The 12,811-nt window shown below is 40.5% G+C and overlaps 1 protein-coding gene across 1 annotated transcript in view; it reads left to right on the plus strand.

Annotated features, from left to right (window-relative positions):
- The window catches only part of grk5l (G protein-coupled receptor kinase 5 like), a 120,294-nt gene extending 119,592 nt beyond the window's left edge, over positions 1-702 (plus strand). The window contains exon 16 of the mRNA XM_061906801.1: positions 42-702. Coding sequence (XP_061762785.1) covers positions 42-125 — 84 coding nt within the window. The 3' untranslated portion in view covers positions 126-702. The remainder of the gene's footprint in view (positions 1-41) is intronic.
- Positions 703-12,811: the final 12,109 nt, after the last annotated feature.

A 12,811-nucleotide genomic window follows, 5' to 3' on the forward strand; every position in this document is an offset into this window, starting at 1 on the left:
TTATAATGCAATTCTAACTCAAACAAATCTTTTTGTTTTAGCACCCAGGCGTGTCTATTTCCCACAGCCGTGTGCAGTCTTCCAGCGTCAACTCTGTGGACTCCATGTCCAACTCTGCCCCCTAGTGGTGCAGTGACAGCGTCGGCGCCATACACATAAAAGGGAAGAAGCTCAGAGGGCTTCCCTTGCTGCTGATTGGTTCACAGCTGGGGCCATCAGACAGCCTGTCTGAAGGGTCGGTCCATCAGGGGAGAATGACTTGGCCCAGAGACCCGGGCCATTTTTTTTTTTTTTTTTTAGCGAGATGTCCGTAGACATCTGGAAATATTCGGACGAACCCTCTCATCCTCAGGATTGTCGGACTTAAGGAACGGAGCGAGTCGTGTTGATGGAAAGCGTGAAAGGATAGAAAACAAGCTAATATTCAGGGGATCCTCTGTATAATAAAGACCCACCACACAGAATCGAGAAGTGGGTCTCAGCTATGCTTCTGTTTCTTTTCTCCAAAAAAAAAAAGAGTCCTTTTCATTTCTGGCCTATACCTTGTACCAATATCTATCTATCATCTGTATATCACTTCTCTGTGTCTTACCTCAAATCACTCCTAAACATTCAGAACAGCCTGCCTCATCCGTGACCTCAGCCCATAATGGACATCGCCTCACGTACACTCAGGCCAAAGATTACAGTTCATTTTTGTGATACTGTCGTCATGTTTTCTCTTTTTTTTTTTTTTTTTTTTCCCTGCGGTCTGAAGTGGTCATTCAGAACCACCCGGGATCAGTAATGCGCTCCGATGAATACACACATATTAATAAGCTCACATCTGTTCAGGCAGAGTAGTGACGATGGTGTCGTGTTGTGATTGCATGGACAAAGTGTAAGTATGGACAGCTGTGTATCCCTTTCTGCTTCTGCATACCTCATTCCACGGATCCTATTGTGCACCGTGCAACACGCACGACTCCCTCGGTTTACAGCAGGGGTAGGGAACCTATGGCTCTAGAGCCAGATGTGGCTCTTTTGATGACTGCATCTGGCTCTCGGATAAATCTTAGCTGACATTGCTTAACACGATAATTATGAATAATTCCGCTGGAATTCACAGTGCTAAAAATAACATTCAAAATATAAAACATTCTCATGCATTTAAATCCATCCATCTGTTTCCTACCGCACCTGTTTGTCAGGCTTGGACTGTGGATGTTTGTGCTTCCTCGATGCAAGGATGATGTGGGACGAGTCAGGCATGAATGTAAGTACATGATATTTATTAAATAAACAAACAAACTACAAAAAAGGCACACCAAGGAGGCGCTTTGTGGCGGATAATAATCTATACTAAACTTAGAACAAAACAGCACAATGGCATGACTATATACAAATAAACAAAACATACTGTCTATGGCATAAACAACAAAACTTACTCGGCGTGGACCAAAACGAACAACAAGGCATGAAACACATTATCGAGGTCGTGAAGGAGGTGCAGCATGGGTAGGGTGCGTGCGTGCGTGTGTGAAGATCCCAGGACGAAGACAAGAAAAAGAGTGACTTAAATAGCTATGATCATTAGTGAAAACAGGTGTGAGGCTGAAAACAGGGACGTGACAGGTGAAAACTAATGAGTTGGCATGGAAACAAACAAAACCAGGAAGTGCAAAACGTGACTGAATGTCCAAAATCAAAACATAACATGACAAAACAAAACATGATCCATAGGTGTGACACTGTTCAAGAAGTCGCATTAATGGCAAGAAGTATTTTATGTCACGATGGGGGGGTCGGAGCTTGCTGCGGGGTCGTTCTCCCAGGAAGGCAGACGGACTGCTCGGGACATGGCATTTAGGTAAAAACATGACTTAATTTTAACTAAAAAAAGATACAAATAAAAATCGCTCACAGCGGAGGCACAACTTGGGCTAAGGAGGAAAGCTAATGCATAAACAGACTATGAACATAAATCAAACAAAACTTACTTGGCATGGCATGAAGCACGAAACTATGACAAGGCATGAAACAAGTCAGCACAGAGCAAGAAAAGATCACATTGACGCCAGGGCGACTGACTGGCAAAGACAAGCTTAAATACTGCCTCTGATTAGTGCTCGGCAAGCAGGTGAGCGGGCATTTTGTCCACCAGAGACAGGTGGACAAAATGAGTAACCAAGGAAACCAGACAAGGGAGTGGAAAAAAAACAGGAACTTAAAGAGTCCAAAAGACAAACAGCACATGGCCAAACAAAAACATGATCAACAGACATGACATTTATTTATTATTGGTTAGCTTCAGAATAACAATGTTATGAAAAAGAATAAGAGACTTATTATACTCTAAAAATGTTGTTCTTACTTAAAAATGCACGCATTTAGTTGTATTCAGTGTTAAAAAATATGATGTGGCTCTCACGGAAATACATTTTGAAGTATTTGGCTTTCATGGCTCTCTCAGTCAAAAAGGTTCCCGACCCCTGGTTTACATTCTCTCTTCATATTTGGAAAAATTAAACGAGTAAAGAAAATGCTGTACAGCAGGGCTATTCAACTGGCGGCCTGAGTTCCGTTCGAAACATGGGAGACAAACCTTTTTGCAGCAAATTCATATAAATGGTATAGCACGGTTGGTAGGGCGGCCGTGCCAGCAACTTGAGGGTTCCAGGTTCGATCCCCGCTTCTGCAAACCTAGACATTGTCGTTGTGTCCATGGGCAGGACACTTCACTCTTGCCCCTGGTGCCGCTCACACTGGTGAATGAATGAACGATAGGCGGTGGTCGGAGGGGCCGAAGGCGCAAGCTATCTGCCTCGCTTCAGTCAGTCTACCCCAGGTCAGCTGTGGCTACAAATGTAGCTTACCACCACGATTGTGAATGAATGATGGGTTCCCATTTCTCTGTGAGCGCTTTGAGTGTCTAATAATAGACAAGTGTGATATAACATCTAATGCATTATTATTATTAAATTGGAGGTGAGATCACCAAAATGAATCCTGAGCGGGGCCACCGCTGCTGCTCACTGCTCCCCTCACTTCCCAGCGGGTGGAACAAGGTGATGGGTCAATTCCAGAGAGTAATTTCACCACATTAGGTGTGTGTTTGACTATCAGTGGTACTTCAACTTAAACTTTTAACTCTGAAAAAATCAAATGTCTACTGTAGCGGGTTATCACTGCTTTATCTGGAATATACAATATATACAATCCACTTTATTTATATAGCACATTTAAACAACAATAATGTTTCTAAAGTGCTGAACAGCCATGTTAAAAACAATATTATGCTCCACCAACGACTGAATAAAAACAAAAAGTAAATAAATATAAAAACAATATAAAAATAAATATGATTAAAAACAATTTTAAAGGATAAAAGCAATTAAAACAGTAAAATAGAAATCAAAATGTATAAAAAACAGAGAGGACAGAGGCGCAAAAACAACTAATATAAGACTATTTGCGAGAGGAGAACTGGAAATGTGGCCCCCAAAACAATTTACTGGTCGTTGAATATCCCTATTGTACAGAACTCAAAATATTTTACTTATTTTCTGCATTGTCCCTGTGAAATGGAGAGGAACACACGCACAGCATGACTTAAATGTTGCACAATTTTGAATAGTTTTTTGTTTTGCTTTTTGAGGGTTCGACGGGGGTGTTTTCACCAAAATGAGAAAGTTTTACCTCTTATCAAGGCACATTATTCTATGGGTATTGCCATGCAGTGTGTTTTCTACAGTTTGCCTTTTCCATTTCAACAATTTTGCCGTTACATATGCTGATTTTTATATTTTGCTTAAAACGCCTCGTCTTGTTTAAAGGCCCTTCCACTTGTTTTATTTGTAAGACTCTGAGGATGTTCTCTCCGAATGGTTTGCATTTTGGTTTATCTGGCCCCACTTCATTTGTGTCCGGAAGAGGAAGAAACCCCAGCGTAACACAAGGATAAAGTGGCCTTTTTGCAGCGGCAAAGCCATCTTTTTTATTTTAAGAATGTCGGTTTTGTTGCCACCCGTCCTGCAAGCCTGACCCCCCTGCCTTTTATCTACTTCATATAAAAACAAGACAAATCAGACTGAAGTGCCTCGTTGTTTGCATGATCTCCCCGACATTGCGTCAGCACTTTGCGTCTTCTCAAACTGACGACCTCATGTTTGCGTTGCCGGGGGAAACAATCCATACTCCGATCAATGAAAACACACAAGAAGAGAGGAAGTTTGTGCGGCAGGTGTGCTGAGTGCATGTGAAAGCCAAACCAATTGTCGTTCATGCCCCCAATAAAATGTGTGCTTTCGCTTAAGTACTCACCTGTCTCTTCCCTCGACAGCATTTCACATGGAGTATTGCCCAGGGCCGTGTTTTTCAACCACTGTGCCGCTAACCCCTGTACCACTGTGCTGCCCTCATTAAACTTACCGTATGCTATAGAATTAATGAAATCAAACACTGGACAGAGAATGACTTACCAATCATATTTGTTCCGAGACTGCTCTTCTTCGGTCATCTCCAGGTGGGTATTTTTCTGCCAATGCTGCATGTGTTTGTTTTGGAAATGTCTTTCAACATTTGATTTTTAGGTATTTGCTATTTTCTCCCCGCATATTACCACACAGGTGAACCAACCTCATCAACAGTGAAAGCAAATGCAACTGTCCATGAAGCATTAAATATTTCGTTTCCATCTCAATTGTAAGTTTCTTTTGGATCTGGCCATTGCTAGCTTTGACTGCTAAAAACAATACTATAACTTGACAGCAAAAGATTACGCATAGGCGGTCTGACGTACATTTCGAACGACAAAGTATTGGAATACCTTTTACAAACCCCAAAACCAGTGAAGTTGGCATGTTGTGTAAATCGTAAATAAAAACAGAATACAATGATTTGTTAATCCTTTTCAACCTATATTCAATTAAATAGATTGCAAAGACGAGATACTTAAAGGCCTACTGAAACCCACTACTACCGACCACGCAGTCTGATAGTTTATATATCAATGATGAAATATTAACATTGCAACACATGCCAATACGGCCGTTTTAGTTTACTAAATTGCAATTTTAAATTTCCCGCGAAGTGTCCTGTTGAAAACGTCACGGAATGATGACGCTTATGTTGACACGTACTTGTGACGTTAGTGGTTGTAGTCGTCCGATTTAATCGCATAATTACACAGTATTCTGGACATCTGTGTTGCTGAATCTTTTGCAATTTGTTCAATTATTAATGGATACTACAAAGAAGAATGCTGTTGGTGGGAAGCGGTGTATTACAGCTGCCTTTAGCAACATAAACACAGCCGGTGTTTCTTTGTTTGTTGTGAAGCTTTAATATGGAACAGAGCGCTCAAGCGAACATGTTTCTCTACCACATGTCAACCGGCAGGTTTCGGTGAGAAAATTGTGGTAATAAGTCGGCTCTTACCGGAGACATGAGCGGAGCTTGTGTCGTTCTTTCTGCAGCTGTCAAAGAGGCACCTGCGACTTTCTTGGCTCCTCCATGGCTTCCCTCAGAGACACTGGCGGTCACCACACCCCTCCGACTTCCAGGTATGACTATATAATCTCACTAAAACACTAGTAACACAATAAGCAGATTAGGGATTTTACAGAATTATCCTAGTAAATGTGTCTAATAACATCTGAATCGCTCCCACTGCCCTCGTCTTTTTTTTTCTTCTTCTAGTCCTTCACTCTCACTATCGTCATCCTCGAATCTTTCATCCTTGCTCAAATTAATGGGGAAATTGTTGCTTTCTCGTCCCGGATTGCTCTTGCTGCTGGTGGCTATGATAGTAAACATATCTTGATGTGAGGAGCCCTACAACCCGTGACGTTACGCGGACAACGTCTGCTACTTCCGGTACTGGCGAGGCTTTTTAATTAGCGACCAAAAGTTGCGAACTTTATCGTCGATCTTCTCTACTAAATCCTTACAGCAAAAATATGGCAATATCGCGAAATGACCAAGTATGACACATAGAATGGACCTGCTATCCCCGTTTGAATAAGAAAATCTCATTTCAGTGGGCCTTTAACGTTCAATTTAGAAAACGTTTTTTGCAAATATTAGCTCATTTGGAATTTGATGCCTGCAACATGTTTCAAAAAATGCTGGCACAAGTGTTGAAAAACACTCATCCAACACTCGCTGCTGTGTTGGATCCGCTTTGGACTGGACTCTCGCGACTGTGTTGGATCCATTATGGATTGAACTTTCACAGTATCATGTTGGACCCGCTCGACATCCATTGCTTTCCTCCTCTCCAAGGTTCTCATAGTCATCATTGTCACCGACGTCCCACTGGGTGTGAGTTTTCCTTGCCCTTATGTGAGCCTACCGAGGATGTCGTAGTGGTTTGTGCAGCCCTTTGAGACACTAGTGATTTAGGGCTATATAAGTAAACATTGATTGATTGATTGATTGATTATTTGGAACATCCCACAGGTGGGTGGCATGATTGGGTATAAAAGCAGCTTCCATGAAATGCTCAGTCATTCACAAACAAGGGTGGGGCAAGGGTCACCACTTTGTGAACAAATGCGTGAGCAAATGGTCGAACAGTTGAAGAACAACATTTCTCAATGAGCTATTGCAAGGAATGTAGGGATTTCAACATCTATAGTATGTAATACCATCAAAAAGTTCAGAGAATCTGGAGAAATCACTGCACGTAAGCGATGATTTTATGGACCTTTGATCATTCAGACAGTACTGCATCAAAAATCGATATCAGTGTGTAAAAGATATCACCATATGGGCTCAGGAACACTTCAGAAAACCATTGTTAGCAACTACAGTTGGTCGCTACATTTGTAAGTGCAAGTTAAGACTCTACTATGCAAAACGAAAGCCATTTTGTGGCTCAGATGCCACATCAGGGCAAGGAAAATCTCAACCCAATGGGATACAATGAGAAACCGTGGAGGGGACTCCGAGTGGATCTAGTTAATGGTGTGAGAGTCCAGTCCATAGTGGATCTAGTTAATAGTGTGAGAGTCCAGTCCATAGTGGATCCAGCAGGAGATCATCTTGAGTGGAGACGAGTCAGCAGCGCAGAGACGTCCTCAACCGATGCACAGATGACTGGTCCACCCTGGGTCCCGACTTTGAACAGCTAGTGCGTCATCTGTGGTCACCTGATAAACTCTCCACGAGAGGGGGGCAGATCAACTGGTCTTAAAAGGGGGGCTAGAATATACAAATGAGTTTTAAGATGGGATTTAAATGCTTCTACTGAGGTAGCATCTCGAACTGTTACCGGGAGGGCATTCCAGAGTACTGGAGCCCGAATAGAAAAGGCTCTATAACCTGCAGACTTTTTTTGGGCTCTGGGAATCACTAAAATGCCGGACTTCTTAGAACGCAGAATCCTGGCCGAAACATTTGGTACAATACAATCAGCAAGATAGCTAGACCATTTAGTATTCTATATGTAAGTAGTAAAACCTTAGAGTTGCATCTGAAGTGCACAGGAAACTCTGCGTGAGACCAAAGCATTTTTTTTTTTTTAATCGGAGGAGTTAAGCTTATTCTAAATTTAGCATTTCATCAGTCAGCATTCCAGTGAGTGCAGACATTACAAGTCACTATTTTATGTTCTTATTTAGAATGTTTAGCACATAGCAACGGTAGCATTTGTATACCCATTGTTAGCTGCCTCCTACTAGCAGGTTTTCAATATATAGAATACACAGAAAAGGGAAAAGTGTGTGTTCTTGTCTCACTTAGATGAATGATGGACAGAATTATTTAAAAAAAGTGTAGTTCCTCCTTAAATTAAGCAGTTTACTGAAATTTACAGTACCCAGATAATTTTGTCTTGTTTTCTAGTTGCAAACTGGAATAAATAACATTGTAGGAGCCTGAATGCTATTTCAGTTCATTTACATTTTATGGAAAGTGCTTTATAAAAAGAGGTTTATTTACTTTATTTTAATAATATAAAAATGTATATATTGCATGCTTAGAGTAATTTTAAGATACACTTTATTTATAATTATTACATTTGTCTGAATAATTTGACAACATACTATTTTATACTGCTTTAATACAGTGAAGAATAAGTAACTGTTTAATTGCATTTATGGCGGAAGGATCTGTTTGGTAATAAGGTTTGGACACAATGATTTGCAAAATCATTGTATTCCGTTTATATTTACATCTAACACAATTTCCCAACTTATATGGAAACGGGGTTTGTATTCTGGGTAGTGGAAGTCAGGTATGGTGGAATGGAGCCTCAGTTTTTTGACCTTACCCTTTCTCACTCGCTTTATTTTCACTATACATTTTTTCTTCCTCATCGTTAATGTTTGATATTTTGAAATGCGTAAGTTCACAAGCAAATGATACACAAAACGAAGAGGAGCGTCCGGAGTTTTGCTTTTGTTGTTGCTGCAGCAAACGGGAGCAGGAGAAAGCAGGGGAGCGTCAAGCTAAGGCTTCATTTGGAAACTACAAACATAATAAGAAAAAGTACAGTAACTGGTCATTAGAATTTTGTGCATGGTTGCTGGCCTGACCCCAGGATGCAGAGTCGGTTGGCGACGTGCAGATAAGAAGGCATTTATTTAAGGCAAAAAGTAAAAGCCATAAGGTGAGCATTTACCACCAAAACAGTGTCGCAAGGAAGGCAACACTGGCAGATAAACACTCCTGATTAGTGATCAGTGGCAGTGAGTCTCCTGATTATTAATCAAAAACAGGTAAAAAGACCTCAAGGGCGGAGTGGGCGGACGTTGGTTGCATAAAAGCTCCACAATGGTCACAAAGTTGGAGGAAGGCTGCAGCAAAGATGGGCCCCCAATTGTCTTGGTCTCCATTCCATTGGACCCTGGCCTACTCTTTGCCAAAGACAGTGTGGTGGCTGTCTGTGCACCAGTCTCGCCATTATGAAAGATTCCACGCACAGGTGGACAATCATACTCGTCTCGAGTGATCGCCGACGAATCAAAAGCAAGTGTGGGGAACAGCGTTCAAACAGTGAGTGGTGAAGTCGCTGAACAAACCCTGAAATTGTGTGAGGCATTACATTGTATCGTATGCATGTTGCAAATAAACTGAAATTGAACTGAACTAGACTGAAAGACAAAACAAGAACCGGAAGTGGAACACAATTAAAAGCGCTAGACAGGAAACAAAATTAAACACAGGAAAAACAACACAAAAACCCCCAAAACTGACATGCAGACTGTGACACCTGTGGTCAAAAATAAAGTATGTCGAACCTTCATTTATTCTTACTAACAGTCATGAAACTGGAAAAAGACAACATTATCTTTCCCATCTCAAATCAAAGATACAACGTTTCTAGAACGGAAGACACGCGCATATGAGAGTACGTCATGAATGGCAGATTACACGCCTGCTTTATGTGTGCCACTTAAGATAATGAGCTCGATTACGCTTCTCTCGCAAAGACACGTTAATGTGTCCAATTCCCGACCCACATACAAAAGTGTGTTGTTGGATAAGAGGTTGTAAGGGATTTAATGCAGAATTGGGCCTGGAAGTCACCATGTGGAAGGCCACAGAAAATGATGGGTAATTCCTACGATCATAGGCACCAATATTTTGGTACCGGTACCAAAACTATTTCGGTACTTATCGGTACTTTTCGCTGCTTTTATAAATAAAGGGGACCACAAAAAATGTCATTATTGGCTTTATTTTAACAAAAATCTTACGGTACATTAAATATGTTTCTTATCTCAATTTGGTCCTTCAATAAAATAGTGAACATACAAGACAACTTGTCTTTTAGTAGTAAGTAAGCAAACAAAGGCTCCTAATTAGTCGTCTGACGTATGCAGTAACATATTGTGTCATTTATCATTCTATTTTTTTGTCAACATTATGAGGGACAAATGGTAGAAAATGAATTATTGATCTACTTGTTCATTTACTGTTAATATCTGCTTACTTTCTCTTTTAGACAGCACTGTATCAAAAACCGACATCAATCTCTAAAGGATATCACCACATGGGCTCAGGAACACTTCAGAAAAACACTGTCATTAAATACAGTTTGTTGCTACATCTGTAAGTGCAAGTTAAAGCTCTACTATGCAAAGCCAAAGCCATTTATCAACAACATCCAGAAACGCCGCTGGCATCTCTGGGCCCGAGATCATCCAAGACAGGGGTAGGGAACCTATGGCTCTAGAGCCAGATGTGGCTCTTTTGATGGATGCATCTGGCTCTCGAATTAATCTTAGCTGACATTACTTAACATGATAAGAAATGAATATTTACACTGGTAGTCACAGTTAAAAATAATGTTCAAAATATAAAACATTTTCCTGCATTTTAATCCATCCATCCATTTTCTAACGCATCTGTTCAAGAAGTCGCATTAATGGTATGAAGTATTTTATTTATTATTGGTTAGTTTCGGAATAACAATGAAAATGAATAGAAGAATCATTATACTCCAAAAATGTTGGTGTTACTTAAAAATGCCCATATTTAGTTGTATTCAGTGTTAAAAAGTATTATATGGCTCTCACGAAAATACATTCTAAAATATTTTGCTTTCATGGCTCTCTCAGCCAAAAATGTTCCCGACCCCTGATCTAAGATGCACTGATGCAAAATGGAAAAGTGTTCTGTGGTCTGACAAGTCCACATTTCAAATTGTTTTTGGCAATATTCAACATCGTGTCATCCAGACCAAAGGGGAAGCAAACCATCCAGACTGTTATAGGCGCAAAGTTCAAACGACAGCATCTGTGATGGTATGGGGGTGCATTAGTGCCCAAGGCATGGGTAACTTACACATCTGTGAAGGCACCATTAATGCTGAAAGGTACATACAGGTTTTGAAACAACATATGCTGTCATCTAAGCGCCGTCTTGTTCATGGATGCCCCTGCTTATTTCAGCAAGACAATGCCAAGCCACATTCAGCACATGTTACAACAGCGTGGCTTCTTTAAAAAAGAGTGCGGGTACTTTCCTGGCCCGCCTGCAGTCAAGACCTGTCTCCCATCAAAAATGTGTGGCGCATTATGAAGCGTAAAATACGACAGCGGAGACCCCGGACTGTTAAACGACTGAAGCTCTACATACAACAAGAATGGGAAAGAATTCCACTTTCAAAGCTTCAACAATTAGTTTCCTCAGTTCCCAAACGTTTATTGAGTGTTGTTAAAAGAAAAGGTGATGTAACACAGTGGTGAACATGCCCTTTCCCAACTACTTTGGCACGTGTTGCTGGCATTAAATTCTAAAGTAAATGATTATTTGCAAAAAAAAAAAATGTTTATCAGTTTGAACATCAAATATCTTGTTTTTGTAGTGCATTCAACTCAATATGGGTTGAAAAGGATTTGCAAATCATTGTATTCCGTTTATATTTACGTCTAACACAATTTCCCAACTCATATGGAAACGTGGTTTGTAGAATTCAGCACATCATTCCTGATTTACACTAATCAGATGACTTGACACTCTTTCGCGCACTGTTGACGATTAAACCATTGAAGCAATATTACCGTTAGATGGTGGGATGGGGGCGGGGGGCTGAACAAGGTTGTCAAAACATGTGAGATGCTTGACAAAACAGAGCGCCATCGGACATTCTTTATCCAGAGCATGATTCAGCCGCACTGATGGGAAGGCGCGAGCAGACAGACCAACTTGATGTTAGTAACGTGAAGTGACATGACGGAAAAATTTATTAGCTGATTTCAGGCAACTATATTTCATTTGTGTCCAAGGTCCCGAAGCTGAAGATGACCAATTTGAGTAACAGGAACTGAAAGTAACAGGAGTGAGTTTTAAGCATTAGATAATACAGGTTGACTCTAGAAATAGGCAGCAAATTTGGTGCTTTTGTTGTCGGTACTACCAGGCAGGGACGTGCACATGATTATAAAGGGGCAGGGGCTCGAAGTCAGAAAAGGGCAGGACATTTTTTTGGGGTCCTTTACACAATATGGAAATGTATGTAAAATTAAATTTGCTAATAAGAAGCTAACTACTTAGCTGTGGTAAAAGTGAGTGCCATTTCTTTTGTGTCAACAAATTATTGTCATAATGAGTTAATTCACATTATCATAGGCTTGGAAGACATGAAAAGCAACAAAACACTGGTTTATTATTAGGCTATTTATTGTTAAAGATAAGCACTTTAATATTAACATTGAACAGTGCAACATGAACTTTGAAAACAAATAAATAAATAAATACCCAAATGGAAAAAACTTCAATATGAAAATCTGTCCTTCTTCCCTTAACTTGATGAAAACACCATCAGGTTGTAATTTATGGTCTTTCTCACTTAATGCTCAGACTAAACAACTGAAACGCAATACAACTTTATATCTAAACCTCTACTGTGAGAGAAATGTGATCCGCCGTGAACATAGTGCATGTTATTTTGGAAATTAACCCGGTGTTTTATTTTGTATTTTGTACACTACTTCCTGTCCTGCACGATCCGCTCTGCTCTGTGCGGAATAGATGTGCCGTGCTCAATTGATGCGCTGTGCTCCGACGTCCGGCAAAAACAGAAATAATAGAATAATACAGCGTTTTTCTGAAATATTACCCATTTTAGATGCTGAATAAGTGGACGGCGACTAGACCATAACTCACAGGTTCAGGTTGCTCCACTGTCACGTCTCCTCAGGCCGCAGTTGGTTCTCTCCTCTCTCTCTCTTACTCACTCACTCGCTCTCTCTCTCTCTCTCTCTCTCTGGCGGAAGCGCAGGCTCAAACAACCCTGTATTACAAGAAAACGTGGAGTTTTTGTAGCGCTGTTTTTTTGTTTTATTTTGTTTTTTTACATCCCTAACAGGAATTTATTAAT

This window comes from Nerophis ophidion, linkage group LG07, assembly GCF_033978795.1.
Source record: "Nerophis ophidion isolate RoL-2023_Sa linkage group LG07, RoL_Noph_v1.0, whole genome shotgun sequence".
Taxonomy (NCBI): domain Eukaryota; kingdom Metazoa; phylum Chordata; class Actinopteri; order Syngnathiformes; family Syngnathidae; genus Nerophis; species Nerophis ophidion.